The sequence below is a fragment of the Schistocerca cancellata genome, chromosome 3, assembly GCF_023864275.1.
Source record: "Schistocerca cancellata isolate TAMUIC-IGC-003103 chromosome 3, iqSchCanc2.1, whole genome shotgun sequence".
NCBI lineage: Eukaryota > Metazoa > Arthropoda > Insecta > Orthoptera > Acrididae > Schistocerca > Schistocerca cancellata.
This window is the reverse complement of record NC_064628.1, coordinates 594,259,627-594,273,619: the sequence shown is the minus strand read 5'-3', so window position 1 is coordinate 594,273,619 and position 13,993 is coordinate 594,259,627. Positions and strand designations below refer to the sequence as shown.

The 13,993-nt window shown below is 42.0% G+C and overlaps 1 protein-coding gene across 1 annotated transcript in view; it reads left to right on the top strand.

Moving 5' to 3' along the window:
* LOC126175467 (DNA mismatch repair protein Msh3-like) overlaps positions 1 to 13,993 on the top strand; it is a 415,279-nt gene that overhangs the window by 213,460 nt on the left and 187,826 nt on the right. Inside the window, exon 10 of the mRNA XM_049922278.1 lies at positions 11,860 to 12,034. Coding sequence (XP_049778235.1) covers positions 11,860 to 12,034 — 175 coding nt within the window. The remainder of the gene's footprint in view (positions 1 to 11,859; positions 12,035 to 13,993) is intronic.

The following is a 13,993-nucleotide window of genomic DNA, read 5'->3' as shown; positions in this document are numbered from 1 at the left end:
AAACAATGCGTGTAGTAACACCTGGGATATGGAATAATTGACATTACTTCCTTAGGTCGTTCTGTCCTCTCTTTCAAAGTATTCACTTCCTGTCCTATGGAATTAAATTTAACATTACGTACATTTTCACAAAATTTTAATTTTTCACTAAACTCAGATTCTACATTATTATATTTATCTTCAATGTCAAATTCTAATTTTTTAGTTAAATCTTGAAGTTGCTCCTCCTGTCTCTTGTTAAATTCAGTGAGTAGTTGATTAACATGAGAATTCAAAGAACTCGTGCGTTCACTCTTTAAATCTAACTTCAGATATTCTACCTTATTATTTAAAGAGTGAAATTCAGTCTTTAATAAAATATATTTGCTGCTTGACTGTTCAAGGTTTCACTTTGAGCATCTAATTTTTCACTTAGAGTGGTTGAATCAGCCTTGTAGTCATTCAGCATAGCACTTTGGTCATCTAATGTAGCATTTAACTGAGCCTTTACTGAGTCTAACTTTAGACTTAGTCCTTTGATTGAATTTGCCACTTCAGTCCAGTCTGGTGTGTCCCTATTCACTGTCATGGCCATAGCTGACCCTGAAGTTTGTTGCTGTTCTTGATCCCTAATTCACCACTGAGTACAATAACTAATAACAGTTTATCATTCAACTATCCCCTCAACTTTTACCAAATAATTACTGGTTTACGCTCACCCGGCATAGAGTTCTAGCTGCATTGGTGAGCGAATGTGTAATCAGCGCAGGTGGCATCGAACGTTGGTTTCAGCCTCGTCATTGGCAAGCGGACGCAGAGTCAGTACCGGTGAGCAGCAGCTGGTACAGTAGGCATCGGTGGCTGGTTACTGAGTCGGCATCGGTGCGATGTACGCATTTGAAGACTGCTTACTCTCCACACCCAATCTTGTTAGTGAAAAAGTTGAGGTCTTCTCTCCAGTTTTCTCTGCTGTTACTTTCTCACATCTTGTATTGTGTTGCACTCCCAACTTCTTACGTTGGTTTATTGGACTCAATATGATTACTGGATACCGTCCTCATATTTTGTTAGGCCTGGTTGTTATGGTAATGCCTGATATCTTCTTTTTTTTCTGTCTTTAAATTCCCATTTTCTTTGGGTCCTGTTGCTTAGGTTGCCACATTCTAACGTTTTTCAGATGACACGAAACAGTGTGGTACTGAGGTGCAATACTCACACGTCTCTCGCAGTTGACTTAGGTATTGTGTGCAGCCAGTTCTCTTCTCTGGGTAATCAGCTACATCGATCTCCCAAAAGCTTCTTCTCCAAAGACTATAGTGGATTACAGGAATTTATTAAGCTATTTCTCTATTCTTGAAATAATTTGTGTGTTCGTGGAACACTTTCATTTCATTCTTGGTACATTTTCATCTCTCATCACAAAGCAACATTTACTATTTTCCACATAAGTCAGTAAACTCTGACAAGCCAACTGGTGTCTTTAAACATCAGACTTGATAAAACACAAGTTCAATGTTGTTGTTGTTGTTGTTGTTGTTGTGGTCTTCAGTTCTGAGACTGGTTTGATGCAGCTCTCCATGCTACTCTATCCTGTGCAAGCTTCTTCATCTCCCAGTACCTACTGCAGCCTACATCCTTCTGAATCTGCTTGGTGTATTCATCTCTTGGTCTCCCTCTACGATTTTTACCCTCCACGCTGCCCTCCAGTACTAAATTGGTGATCCTTTGATGCCTCAGAACATGTCCTACCAACCTATCCCTCCTTCTAGTTAAGTAGTGCCACAAATTTCTCATCTCCCCAATCCTACTCAATACCTCCTCATTAGTTATGTGATCTACCCATCTAATCTTCAGCATTCTTCTGTAGCACCACATTTCGAAAGCTTCTATTCTCTTCTTGTCCAAACTATTTATCATCCATGTTTCACTTCCATACATGGCTACGCTCCATACAAATACTTTCAGAAGCGTCTTCCTGACACTTAAATCAATATTTGATGATAACAGATTTCTCTTTTTCAGAAACGCTTTCCTTGCCATTGCCAGTCTACATTTTATATCCTCTCTACTTCGACCATCATCAGTTATTTTGCTCCCCAAATAGCAAAACTCCTTTACTACTTTAAGTGTCTCATTTCCTAATCCAATTCCCTCAGCATCACCCGACTTAATTTGAGTACATTTGATTACCCTTGTTTTGCTTTTGTTGATGTTCATCTTATATCCTCCTTTCAAGACACTGTCCATTCCGTTCAACTGCTCTTCCAGGTCCTTTGCTGTCTCTGACAGAATTACAATGTCATCAGTGAATCTTAAAGTTTTTATTTCTTCTCCATGGATTTTAATACCTACTCCGAATTTTTCTTTTGTTTCTTCACTACTTGCTCAACATACAGATTGAATAACATCGGGGATAGGCTACAACCCTGTCTCACTCCCTTGCCAACCACTGCTTCCCTTTCGTGCCCCTTGACTCTTATAACTGCCATCTGGTTTCTGTACAAATTGTAAATAGCCTTTCGCTCCCTGTATTTTACCCCTGCCACCTTCAGAATTTGAAAGAGAGTATTCCAGTCAATATTGTCAAAAGCTTTCTCTAAGTCTACAAATGCTAGAAACGTAGTTTTGCTTTTCCTTAATCTAGCTTCTAAGATAAGTCATAGGGTCAGTATTGCCTCACATGTTCCAATATTTCTACGGAATCCAAACTGATCTTCCCCAAGGTCAGCTTCTACCAGTTGTTCCATTCGTCTGTAGAGAATACGCGTTAGTATTTTGCATCCGTGACTTATTAAACTGATAGTTCGGTAATTTTCACATCTGTCAGCACCCGCTTTCTTTGGGATCGGAATTATTATATTCTTCTTGAGGTCTGAGGGTATTTCGCCTGTCTCATACATCTTGCTCACCAGATGGTAGAGTTTTGTCAGGACTGGCTTTCCCAAGGCTGTCAGTAGTTCTAATGGAGTATTGTCTACTCCCGGGGCCTTGTTTCGACTCAGGTCTTTCAGTGCTCTGTCAAACTCTTCACGCAGTATCATATCTCCCATTTCATCTTCATCTACATCCTCTTTCATTTCCATAGTATTGTCCTCAAGTACAAATCAATATCATAGTAATAATCCAATGGACATCACATGCGTCCTGCCTCATGCAGAACTAAGATGTGAAAAAAAAGTCTCTAGTCTCAAGCGAGTCCAATACATGAATGTGCATAGAAATCTATATTCAATTGTTCATTAGTCATTTTTGCAATCAGCACAGACGCTAACACATCAAAGAATACTACATAATTATTCCTTGTGTTTTCATCTTATCTTCTGTGGCGCTGGCGGCAAACACTTGTCGTCACCAGTGACTCACCCCTCTTAGTGTCTTCTAATGACGGACTTCCAACCTGCAAATAGAAACAGGTGGATCGGTAGAAACATTCTCACTCTCCCACACTCGTACCTAAAATATTGGGTGTTCGATACAGTTGAAGGCCGAGTGTTTCTAGAATTTTCACCGAAATTCTTGAGGCACTACAACACAAGTCACAGGAGTACCAAATAATCACAACTAGATCAGGTTATTATTACTACCTCCTCAATTATCAAAGCTCAAACAGTGTTAATCTCTTTGTGGAACAGCCATGTAATTTATACTGAACTAACTTAACATGATCAGCAGAATCTCAGTTGAATCACATAATGATCAAAGAACCAATAGTGTTGAGAATAGCAGTCCATCTGTCATCTTTCTGGGCAGGTAATCCCATCCTTTGGTTTGTGCAAATAAAAGTAAAGGAAACTTTGGCTGTGCAAGAATAATAAATGACGTGACTAAGTTCACACTTATAGTAAACCAGCTCAACCAATGATTTGCCGCTGAGGTGCAAGACATAATTATTGCGCCACCGGAAATCGACTCGTACACCAAGTTCAAGTCACGATTGATATCACAAATGGCCACTTTACAAGAGGATTGAGTACAGCAAGTTCTTACTCAAGAGGAGATGGGCAACAGAAAGCTATCACGTTACCAGAGGCAACTGTGCAGTAAGATTGACAAAGTCACTGTACTAGATAACTTGTTGTGCATGCTGTTGAACAGTCATTTGCTGCCACAGATAATGCCATAATTGTCCCGCAGACTGGCATGCTGTTGGACGCCATGGTACAGCTGGCCAATTGAATACAAGAAGCAATTGCGCCCGCACAGCTCAGTGTAGTCACAGTATGGGACAACAGTGCAACCACTGCAACAACAATAGCATCGGCTGACCATGACCCACTCGCAGCAAACTGTGTTGAACTGTTGTGCACCCAGGTCAGTGCACTGTTGTCAGCAATGGAAATGTTAAAAGTGTAGAACTTCTATTGATGCCACAGATCCACAAAGTGATGCACAGATGTGCTGGTGCTGCTGCCAGTTTGGTGATCATGCAAAGAAGTTTTCACCACATGCTCTCACCCAAATGCAAGTGGTAACTGGTAGAAGGCAGAACCAATTGCTAGACATACGCCAAGCGCCTATTTGTAACCGACAGAGATCCTGGCATGAAATTCTTAATAGATACTGGATCAGATATGAACATCCTGACTGCGACATCCATGCATTGTTGCTGACCATCAAATGCCTTCTGTCTGCCTGCTGTTAACAACTCTTCAGTCATGATGTACAGTGCTCAGCAAATGGAGCCCAAGTTTGGACTGTGCCACCCGTACACGTGGGACTTCATTATTGTGGTGGTCACTGAGGTGATTGTTGGAGCAGGCCTCCTGGCACAGCACTGTCGACTACTTCCAGACGTTGTGAATGCTCACTTGGTGTTACTGGCTTAGTGGTCACCAGTTTCTACTGCATCACAACAGTTCACAGCACCAAGTTGTTGCATGCTTCTGGGGGTGAGTAAGTAGAGTTGTTGAGCAACTACCCGACTTCGACCAGCTTCTTTGGTGCTCCTAAGTGCTTACCCCATGGCACAGTGCTCCACATAAAGACAACAGTGGACCCCCTCTGGAATGTCAGCCAAGGCATTTGACTCCAGACTGCTCAGCAGTAATGAAGGCCAAATTTGATTCTGTGATATGTGAAGACATGATGTGCCTGTCCAGAAGCCTGTGGTCCTCAGCATTATGTTTGCTGCCAAATAAAAGTGGTGCCTATTGCCCAGGAATTGACTGTCATGCACTTAACTTGTGAACGGTGCCTGAGAGATAACCTGTACCACTTGTAGGCGAATATAATTATGCTCTACATAGTGTGACTGTATTCACTGTCCTGGACTGGGTGAAGGCATATACTCAGAAACTGATAGCCGTGGAAGACATACCCACTATAGTAGCCCCTCAAAAAGGTTGCAACGATCTACTTTCTTTTTTTTTACTGACATGATAAATAGATAAATAACAAAAACATCATTGCAAAAGATCGATAGGGAGAGTACAGCTCAGTGACAAAGTAGACAACAATGCAATCGACACCGACGATTAGCTCGCTGCCCTGTTGCACGAACATCTGTTGTCAGTATGGCACAAAATATCCTGACTGCTGCTGGCTGCTACCAATCAAAACTGGGGAGTTCATATGCTGCTGTAGTTCCCAGTATGTGTACTGTACAGTGTTGTGTGTCGTTTTGTTTGTTGACTGTGTGTTCCGTTGTACACCTTACAAAGATGAATGCTGTAACAAAAAAGAGGAAATTTGTGTCTTTGCATCTAAAATTAGAAGCACTAAGATAACTCGACAAAGGAGAAACAATAAAAAAACTTGCTCTCGAATATGGTGTCGGTGAAGTTACTGCTGGTGACTGGCGAAGAAACCGACTTAAATTGAAAGTTTTCTTCACAGAAATGCTCACACGAATCTCTCAGTTGAAGAAGTATAAAGAAGTCAGAGTTCGAAAAAACAAGAGAGGCATTGTTCATGTGGTTTACCCAACAGAGACAGAGGGGTGCTCTGATTTCTGGCCCAATCTTGCAAAAAAAAAAAAAAAAAAAAGCTTTGTTTTTCAGAAACCAGCTGCAGGAAGGAGATGACAATTTCGCCACTAGTGTGGGCTGGCTCGACAAGTGGAAGAAGAGGTATGGAGTGCGTCAACTAGACGTATGTGGAGAAAAACTTTCTGGTGACGCTCAGGCCATTTCAAAATTTATCGTCGAGTTTAAAAAAATCATAATTGACGAAAATTTGTCTATTGAACAAATATATAACTGTGACAAAACTGGACTAAATTTTAAAATGTTACCAGTGAGAACACTTGCTTCTTGTGAAGATAAAAAGTGCTCCTGGGCACAAAAAAAAAAAAAAAAGCAAAGAGTGGCTCACAGTTATGGCAGCTTCAAATGCAACTGGAAACTACAAACTAAAACTAGTTGTGATTGGGAAGTCTGTCAAGCCAAGAGCATTCAAGAATGTGTCCATCTCAGCTCTTCTGGTTGTCTATACACATCAGAATAATGCCTGGATGAATCAGGAAATCTTCAAGAACTGGTTTTTTAACTCGTTTGTACCTGACTGCAAGAATTTTTTTAAAAGAAAGGGGACTGCCATGCAAAGCAATTTTGCTCATGGATAATGTGTCCTCACATCCAAGTGCAGAAGAACTGCAGTGCGATTGTATCTGTGCCTTGTTTTTTCCACCAAATGCTACTTGTCTCATTCAGCCCATGGATCAGAGCATTCTGGAATGTCTAAAAAAAGAAAAGTATCGACGGCGATTGCTACAGTCAATCCTGCATTCCGAAGACAACGAAAGCATTGTAGGAACTTTGAAGAAAGTGACTTTGAAGGACATCATGTAATGGATTAGCATATCTTGGAGCGAAATAAAGTCAGACACAATTTCTAAGTCATGGAGGAAAATTCCACAGGAAAGTATCCCAGACACAGAAACTGAAGATTTAGTAGATGAGGACGATCAACCATTGTGTAATTTAATCAGAAGATTGCCAGAGTGTGAAGAGGCATAAGAGGTGGAAGTAGGCGAGTGGTTAAATTCGAATGAACAGTTGGAAGTGACAGACTCTTCTATAATTGACATGGTTAACATTCCATCGCAGTGTGAGAGTGACGAGGATGACGAGGCAGAGGCTGCACCGATGATGAGTCACACCGATGGCTATGCTGCTCTCGAGGCCACCATATGCTACATGGAACAACAGTCTGAGGCGACACCAACTGACCTACTGCTTCTGAGACTGTGGCGTGACATTGCCATGAGGAATCGTTGCAGCTTCACCAAACAAAAGACACTTCACTATTACTTGTCTAAATAAATAATTATTGTTATTCTGCCAATGCAAATGCATGTGTAAATACTTTTATTTTAATAAAGTTCATATTTTGACCTGTATTACTTACAATATCATAATATTTCTTTTTCCCATTTAAATTTTGATATTCCGAGTTTTCTATAGTTTGAGGTGGTTCCAGTCTCGTTCACCTCGAACTATCAAGACGCTACTGTACTGCCATAATCACATCTTTTGGTTTATATGAGAGAATGTTTATGACATTTGGCGTATGCAGTGCAGCTCAAACGTGGCAGAGATTTATAGATTTCATTCTTCAAGGAATACTTTTATGCTTTGCATACCTCGACAGTGTCCTGGTGTTCTCTGCCGATGTGGAACAATATATTCAGCATTTGCATTAGGTATTCAGATGACTAGAACAATAAATAGCCATACTGAAAATAGCCAAGTGTGTTTTTGGGCAGCCAGAAGTGATGTTTCTTGGTCATAAGATATCAGCTGTGGGCTTGTTTCCTCTGACTGAGGAGGTAGAAGCAATACCACAGCTAGCAAGGCCAAAGGCTGCAAAGAAGAACATGGTTGACTCAGTGCTTTTATCACACCTGAAGCTTGCTACACCACTAACTACTGTCGTGGATGCAAGCCAACCAACCATTGGTGTAGCACTCCAACAGTGGGTGGATAATAACTGGCAGCCACTGATGTGTTACTCGCACAAACGTCACCTTCACAAAGGAAATGGAGCACATGTGGCCATGAGCTTCCGGCCATGTACCAGGCGATTAGCTATTTTCGTCCACAAGTTGAAGTGCAAGTCTTTACAAATTATGTGGATCACAAGCCCTTGACATTTACATCATGATGGAACAGTGCAGACTACTCACCCTGGAAATGTAATCATCTTGAATTTGTGGCCCAGTTCACAACAGACATTAGACAAGTATCTGGAATTAATAATGTCATTTCAGACTGTCTGCTATGGGTCAGCAGTTTCTCGAGTCCAATAGATTTTTTTGCACTTGCGCAAATGCAACAGGAAGAGAAGGAGTTCAGTGTGAATGATAACAACCTAACATCAGCACTGACATTGCAGGTCATGGACATACCAGGAGAAGATACACATCTGTACTGTGATGTCTTTTGTGATCAATCTCATCCTTTCCTGCCACCAACATTCAGAAAGCAAGCTGTTAACATCCATGAGTTGTGCCATCTAGGAGTGCAGCCAACCTTTCATCTAGTGTCTCAGCATTTTGTTTGCCTGGACAAGCAGAAAGACTATTGGGAATGAGTCAGATCATGTCTCGAGTGTCAACGGTGCAAGATTAACTGCCTTGTCCAAGCTGCAACTGATGACTTCCCAGATACCACCCCATGTGCAATTGGATGTTGTTGGACTGATTTCTCCACTGAACAGGGAGAGGTACTTATTAATGATGACTGACCATTATACCCATTGGCCTGAAGCAGTACTGGTTGATAATGTCACAGTCGAGACATAAGCTTTCACCTTTACTTTGACATGGTTGATGAGGTTTGGATGTCTGCTGCATATCACCTCAGATGTTAGTTTGAATCAGAATGGTTTGCTGAGGGGCCCAAGGTTTGTTGTTACACACACAATAAGACCACTTGCTACCACAAGGCAAGCAACACGATGATCGAATGCTGATTTTGTGTTTATACCCACAATAAGACCACTTGCTACCACACAGAAAGCAGTGGGATGATCAAATGGTGGCATAATTGTTTGAAGGCAGTGCCATTATGCCACGAAGATACCTGGTCATCAACACTACCAGTGGTACTACTGAGCTTGTGAACAACATTCAAGTATGACATCAGTTCATAATTGGTAGAATTGGGTTATGGTGAGACATTACACCTTCCTCGTGATTTTGTCAGCACAGATGTAAAAGAGACAGCCATGTAAGATAAGCCAGACTTTTTGCATCACATGAGAGAGTATGTTTCCAGGATCCATCCTCCAGAAGCTTTGTGGCATGACACACAGCCCTCCTTCGTTTACCAGTATCTCGAGCATTGTACACATGTTATTCTCTGCATGGAAGGCATTAACTGCCACTACAAGCCCCATATTCTGGCCCATATAAAGATTCTAAAGACTTACACAAACAATTGAAATTATAGTGAACAGCAAGGCTATAATTGTCTGACTAGAATATATCTTCCACACCAATGACAGTGGCTCAATGGAGGCGTCTGCCCACCTCGGATGGAGACGCTATGTTGCAAGTGCCACCATTGCAGCATCTACCTCCCAATGCAGTTGCTCCCACAATGTGGATGACTCATTCTGGCCTCCAGGTGTACTTCCCGGTGGGATACCTTGATGGCGACACTCTACATATGCCTGGGGGGCTGATGTAGCAGTCTACATGTCAGCCACCACAAGCTAATGTGAATTTCAGTGTAGTGTAGTTTACAGTACAGTGCAGTGTTCTTAGCAAGTGAATCACAGCTTTCTCAGCAGTTCCATGCCCAGCTGCCAGGGGTGCGGTTTTTTAAATCCTTTTTTATATTTTCTGTGTGTGCTGTATATTCTTTGTTTTTGTGAATTGGTAATTTATGCTCCCTGCCAACAATCTGTTACCTAGTTTTACCAAATTGTAGCCTGTAATCAACTCCTTTTTATAACAAGGATCAGAGTTCTGAATTATGCCATTTCTGTCCTCTCCATTTAGCATGCCGTCTGGTGTGTATTCCTGTAGTCACTATAAACACATCAAGTTAGTCAGGCAGCCAAAGTAGAGGTGAACCTGACCATCCTCCTAAACATAATATTTGTCTATTAGCTGATAGTGACTAGCAAACAGTGAAATGTTCAAATGACCGTTTTAAATCTACACTCCTGGAAATGGAAAAAAGAACACATTGACACCGGTGTGTCAGACCCACCATACTTGCTCCGGACACTGCGAGAGGGCTGTACAAGCAATGATCACACGCATGGCACAGCGGACACACCAGGAACCGTGGTGTTGGCCGTCGAATGGCGCTAGCTGCGCAGCATTTGTGCACCAACGCCATCAGTGTCAGCCAGTTTGTTGTGGCATACGGAGCTCCATCGCAGTCTTTAACACTGGTAGCATGCCGCGACAGCGTGGACGTGAACTGTATGTGCAGTTGACGGACTTTGAGTGAGGGCATATAGTAGGCATGCGTGAGGCCGGGTGGACGTACCGCCAAATTGCTCAACACGTGGGGCGTGAGGTCTCCACAGTACATCGATGTTGTCGCCAGTGGTCGGCGGAAGGTGCACGTGCCCGTCGACCTGGGACCGGACCACAGCGACGCACGGATGTACGCCAAGACCGTAGGATCCTACGCAGTGCCGTAGGGGACCGCACTGCCACTTCCCAGCAAATTAGGGACACTGTTGCTCCTGGGGTATCGGCGAGGACCATTCGCAACCGTCTCCATGAAGCTGGGCTACGGTCCCGCACACCGTTAGGCCGTCTTCCGCTCACACCCCAACATCGTGCAGCCCGCCTCCAGTGGTGTCGCGACAGGCGTGAATGGAGGGACGAATGGAGACGTGTTGTCTTCAGCGATGAGAGTCGCTTCTGCCTTGGTGCCAATGATGGTCGTATGCGTGTTTGGCGCCGTGCAGGTGACCACCACAATCAGGACTGCATACGACCGAGGCACACAGGGCCAACACCCGGCATCGTGGTGTGGGGAGCGATCTCCTACACTGGCCGTACACCACTGGTGATCGTCGAGGGGACACTGAATAGTGCACGGTACATCCAAACCGTCATCGAACCCATCGTTCTACCATTCCTAGACCGGCAAGGGAACTTGCTGTTCCAACAGGACAATGCACGTCCGCATGTATCCCGTGCCACCCAACGTGCTCTAGAAGGTGTAAGTCAACTACCCTGGCCAGCAAGATCTCCGGATCTGTCCCCCATTGAGCATGTTTGGGACTGGATGAAGCGTCGTCTCACGCGGTCTGCACATCCAGCACGAACGCTGGTCCAACTGAGGCGCCAGGTGGAAATGGCATGGCAAGCCGTTCCACAGGACTACATCCAGCATCTCTACGATCGTCTCCATGGGAGAATAGCAGCCTGCATTGCTGCGAAAGGTGGATATACACTGTACTAGTGCCGACATTGTGCATGCTCTGTTGCCTGTGTCTATGTGCCTGTGGTTCTGTCAGTGTGATCATGTGATGTATCTGACCCCAGGAATGTGTCAGTAAAGTTTCCCCTTCCTGGGACAATGAATTCACGGTGTTCTTATTTCAATTTCCAGGAGTGTATATTACAGACCTCTAAAGGTACTGTGATTTTCTGACCTGTTATGTGCAGCTATGTGGCACATCTTATTCATCCACAGAGAAAAGATTGCATGTCCTCAATTTTGTGCTTATTTTTTCATCCAGAAATTTCCATTTTGTAACAACTTTCTTTATGGTATACAATACTGAAATTCCACTGATTATTTTGAAAGTCTCCTTATTTTCATGTAAAGAAGAAAAAGGTAGTTATTGGTTGTTATTGAGACAAAAAAGGAGAATTGGATTGTATTATATCAACAGAAATAGATGTAGCTGATTTTGTTGAACACTGAAATTCTCCTTAACCTTTAATTTTTATGGAAATTACAGATTACTGGAACAATGGCTGTCACAACCTTCCCGTGATATTTCAGAACTCCTGAGGCGGCAGGATGCCGTGCAGGAGTTGATCAACCCTAACTGCAGAGTTACTCCTCTACTAGGTGACATTCTGAAAGGCCTTCCAGATCTAGATAGAGGACTTACAAATGTAGCTTATCACAGAGTGAGTATACATTTGGAACATATTGTTATTTACGTAACTGTTCTAAGATGATGTTAAAAGCACAGACTGTTTAATTTTTTCTTAAAATGAAAGATGAAACTATTTAAAACAGAACTAATAACTCAGCTTCAGGTCTGATGAATCATCAAAGCCATTGAAGAACAGGAGAAGTGGGCAGACAATTACATATTTTCTACGACAAAATGTGACAATTATTGGGGTATTTAGCCATTGTCAACAGCCAACATCTTTTCGTAATTCATGATAAAACGTTATTACCTGATCTGCCAAGGAGTGTTGTTCCCAGAAAAAAGAGATAATTATTCCATTAAATTTGTAGTATGAAACAGCAATGCAGATATAGTGGAGATATACAATGGGCAGTTATAAAGTTTTAATTATCACCTTGAGAAAAAAAAAGTTATGTAATAATTTTTTGTTTATTTACAAGAATATGCAAACAGTCTTACAGTGCAGTGAAATCCCTGAGCTACAGTACTGTAGCATATCAGTAGAGGAGCCACAGCGGAATGGTGGAGCCCATTGATAATGTGGAGTATCGTGCAATAATTTGTTTTCTACATTTTAGGGGGAATGATACTGCAGTGATCAGTGCTGGGTTTGTGCAAGAGTAAAGCAACAGTAAACAGTCTTATGACACAGTGATTACATGCTGGTGACACTTTTGGTGTGGAGAAACAAGTCTGTATGGTAAAGAACAAAATAACAGACCATCTCTCTGCAAAAAAATGGGAATCACAAGAGAATTGAAGGCTCTTCTGCTTGAAGATCAGTGAATCAAAATCAGGGCAGTAGTGGGAAAGAGAATGTCAGTCATGGATCAGTTTTTGACATCTTACATGTCATTTTCATCGTCAAACTAGTTGCTACCCGCTGGGCTCTGCAGCTGCTCACACTAATTCAAAAGCCCTCTCAATCAGACCACCAGTGGAAATGTAAATCTTGTGGCTGTGTCAGGCCAGTTCAGATGACTTCTTTAGCCACCTGATCACCATGGGTGTGTCACTGTGACCCTGAGACAAAAGAGCAAAGTAAGCAATGTAAACACATAGATACACCACGGCCATCGAAGACCCGACCACTATAGGGAAAGGTTGTAAAGAATATCTCATAGCATCACAAAGTGAGGTTGAGCATTTTTTGGGAAAGCCATGGTGGGGTGCTTATAGAGTATGCTCATAAGGGCAAATCTCCACAAAAGTATACCACCACACTCACCTGAAGGGGCTACAGGAGGCTGTTCAGAAGAAATGTCACAGGAAGTTGTTCAAGGGCATGCTTTTGCTCCACAACAGTGCCACAGCTTATTCTGCACAAGAACAGTCACAAAAGCTGCTTCTCTGAGCCACCAAACTTTACTGAACAGCCAAATGCAGACTTCTGCAATCAAGTTCTTTGCTAGGTCATCCATTATTGGGAAAAACATACTGCATTGAAGGGTGAACATGTAGTGGAGGACTAAAACCATAACCAGATTTCATGGTCACAGCATGCAATAATAAAAAATTTTATGACTATCCTTCATATGTAATAATGGCATAAACATCATAGTTTCTAAAGTCCCTAATATGTTAATTTAGTCACAGTTTTGTGTGATAATAAAAAAACACAGAAAACCATTATTAATATCAAGCTACTGTGTTCTAAAAATGAGTTTTAATGGGTACAGGTAAGCTACATCAAAATTTGCACACAAGAAATGGCATGTACTAAAATTAAAAAGAAAAAAATTTCTTTGTGAGCAAGTGAGCAACATAATTAAAAATTAGATGTATTTGAATAATACTACTAATGAATTTGAAGTATGAGTACAGTTAGGAAGCAGCTCCTTTTTGTACAGAAAATCTATAGTTCAGAAACTTCCATCATTCAAAGTTGTAAGACTGACAAAAGAAAGAAAAAGAATTATTGAAAACATGAGTACATTGTTGCAAGCTA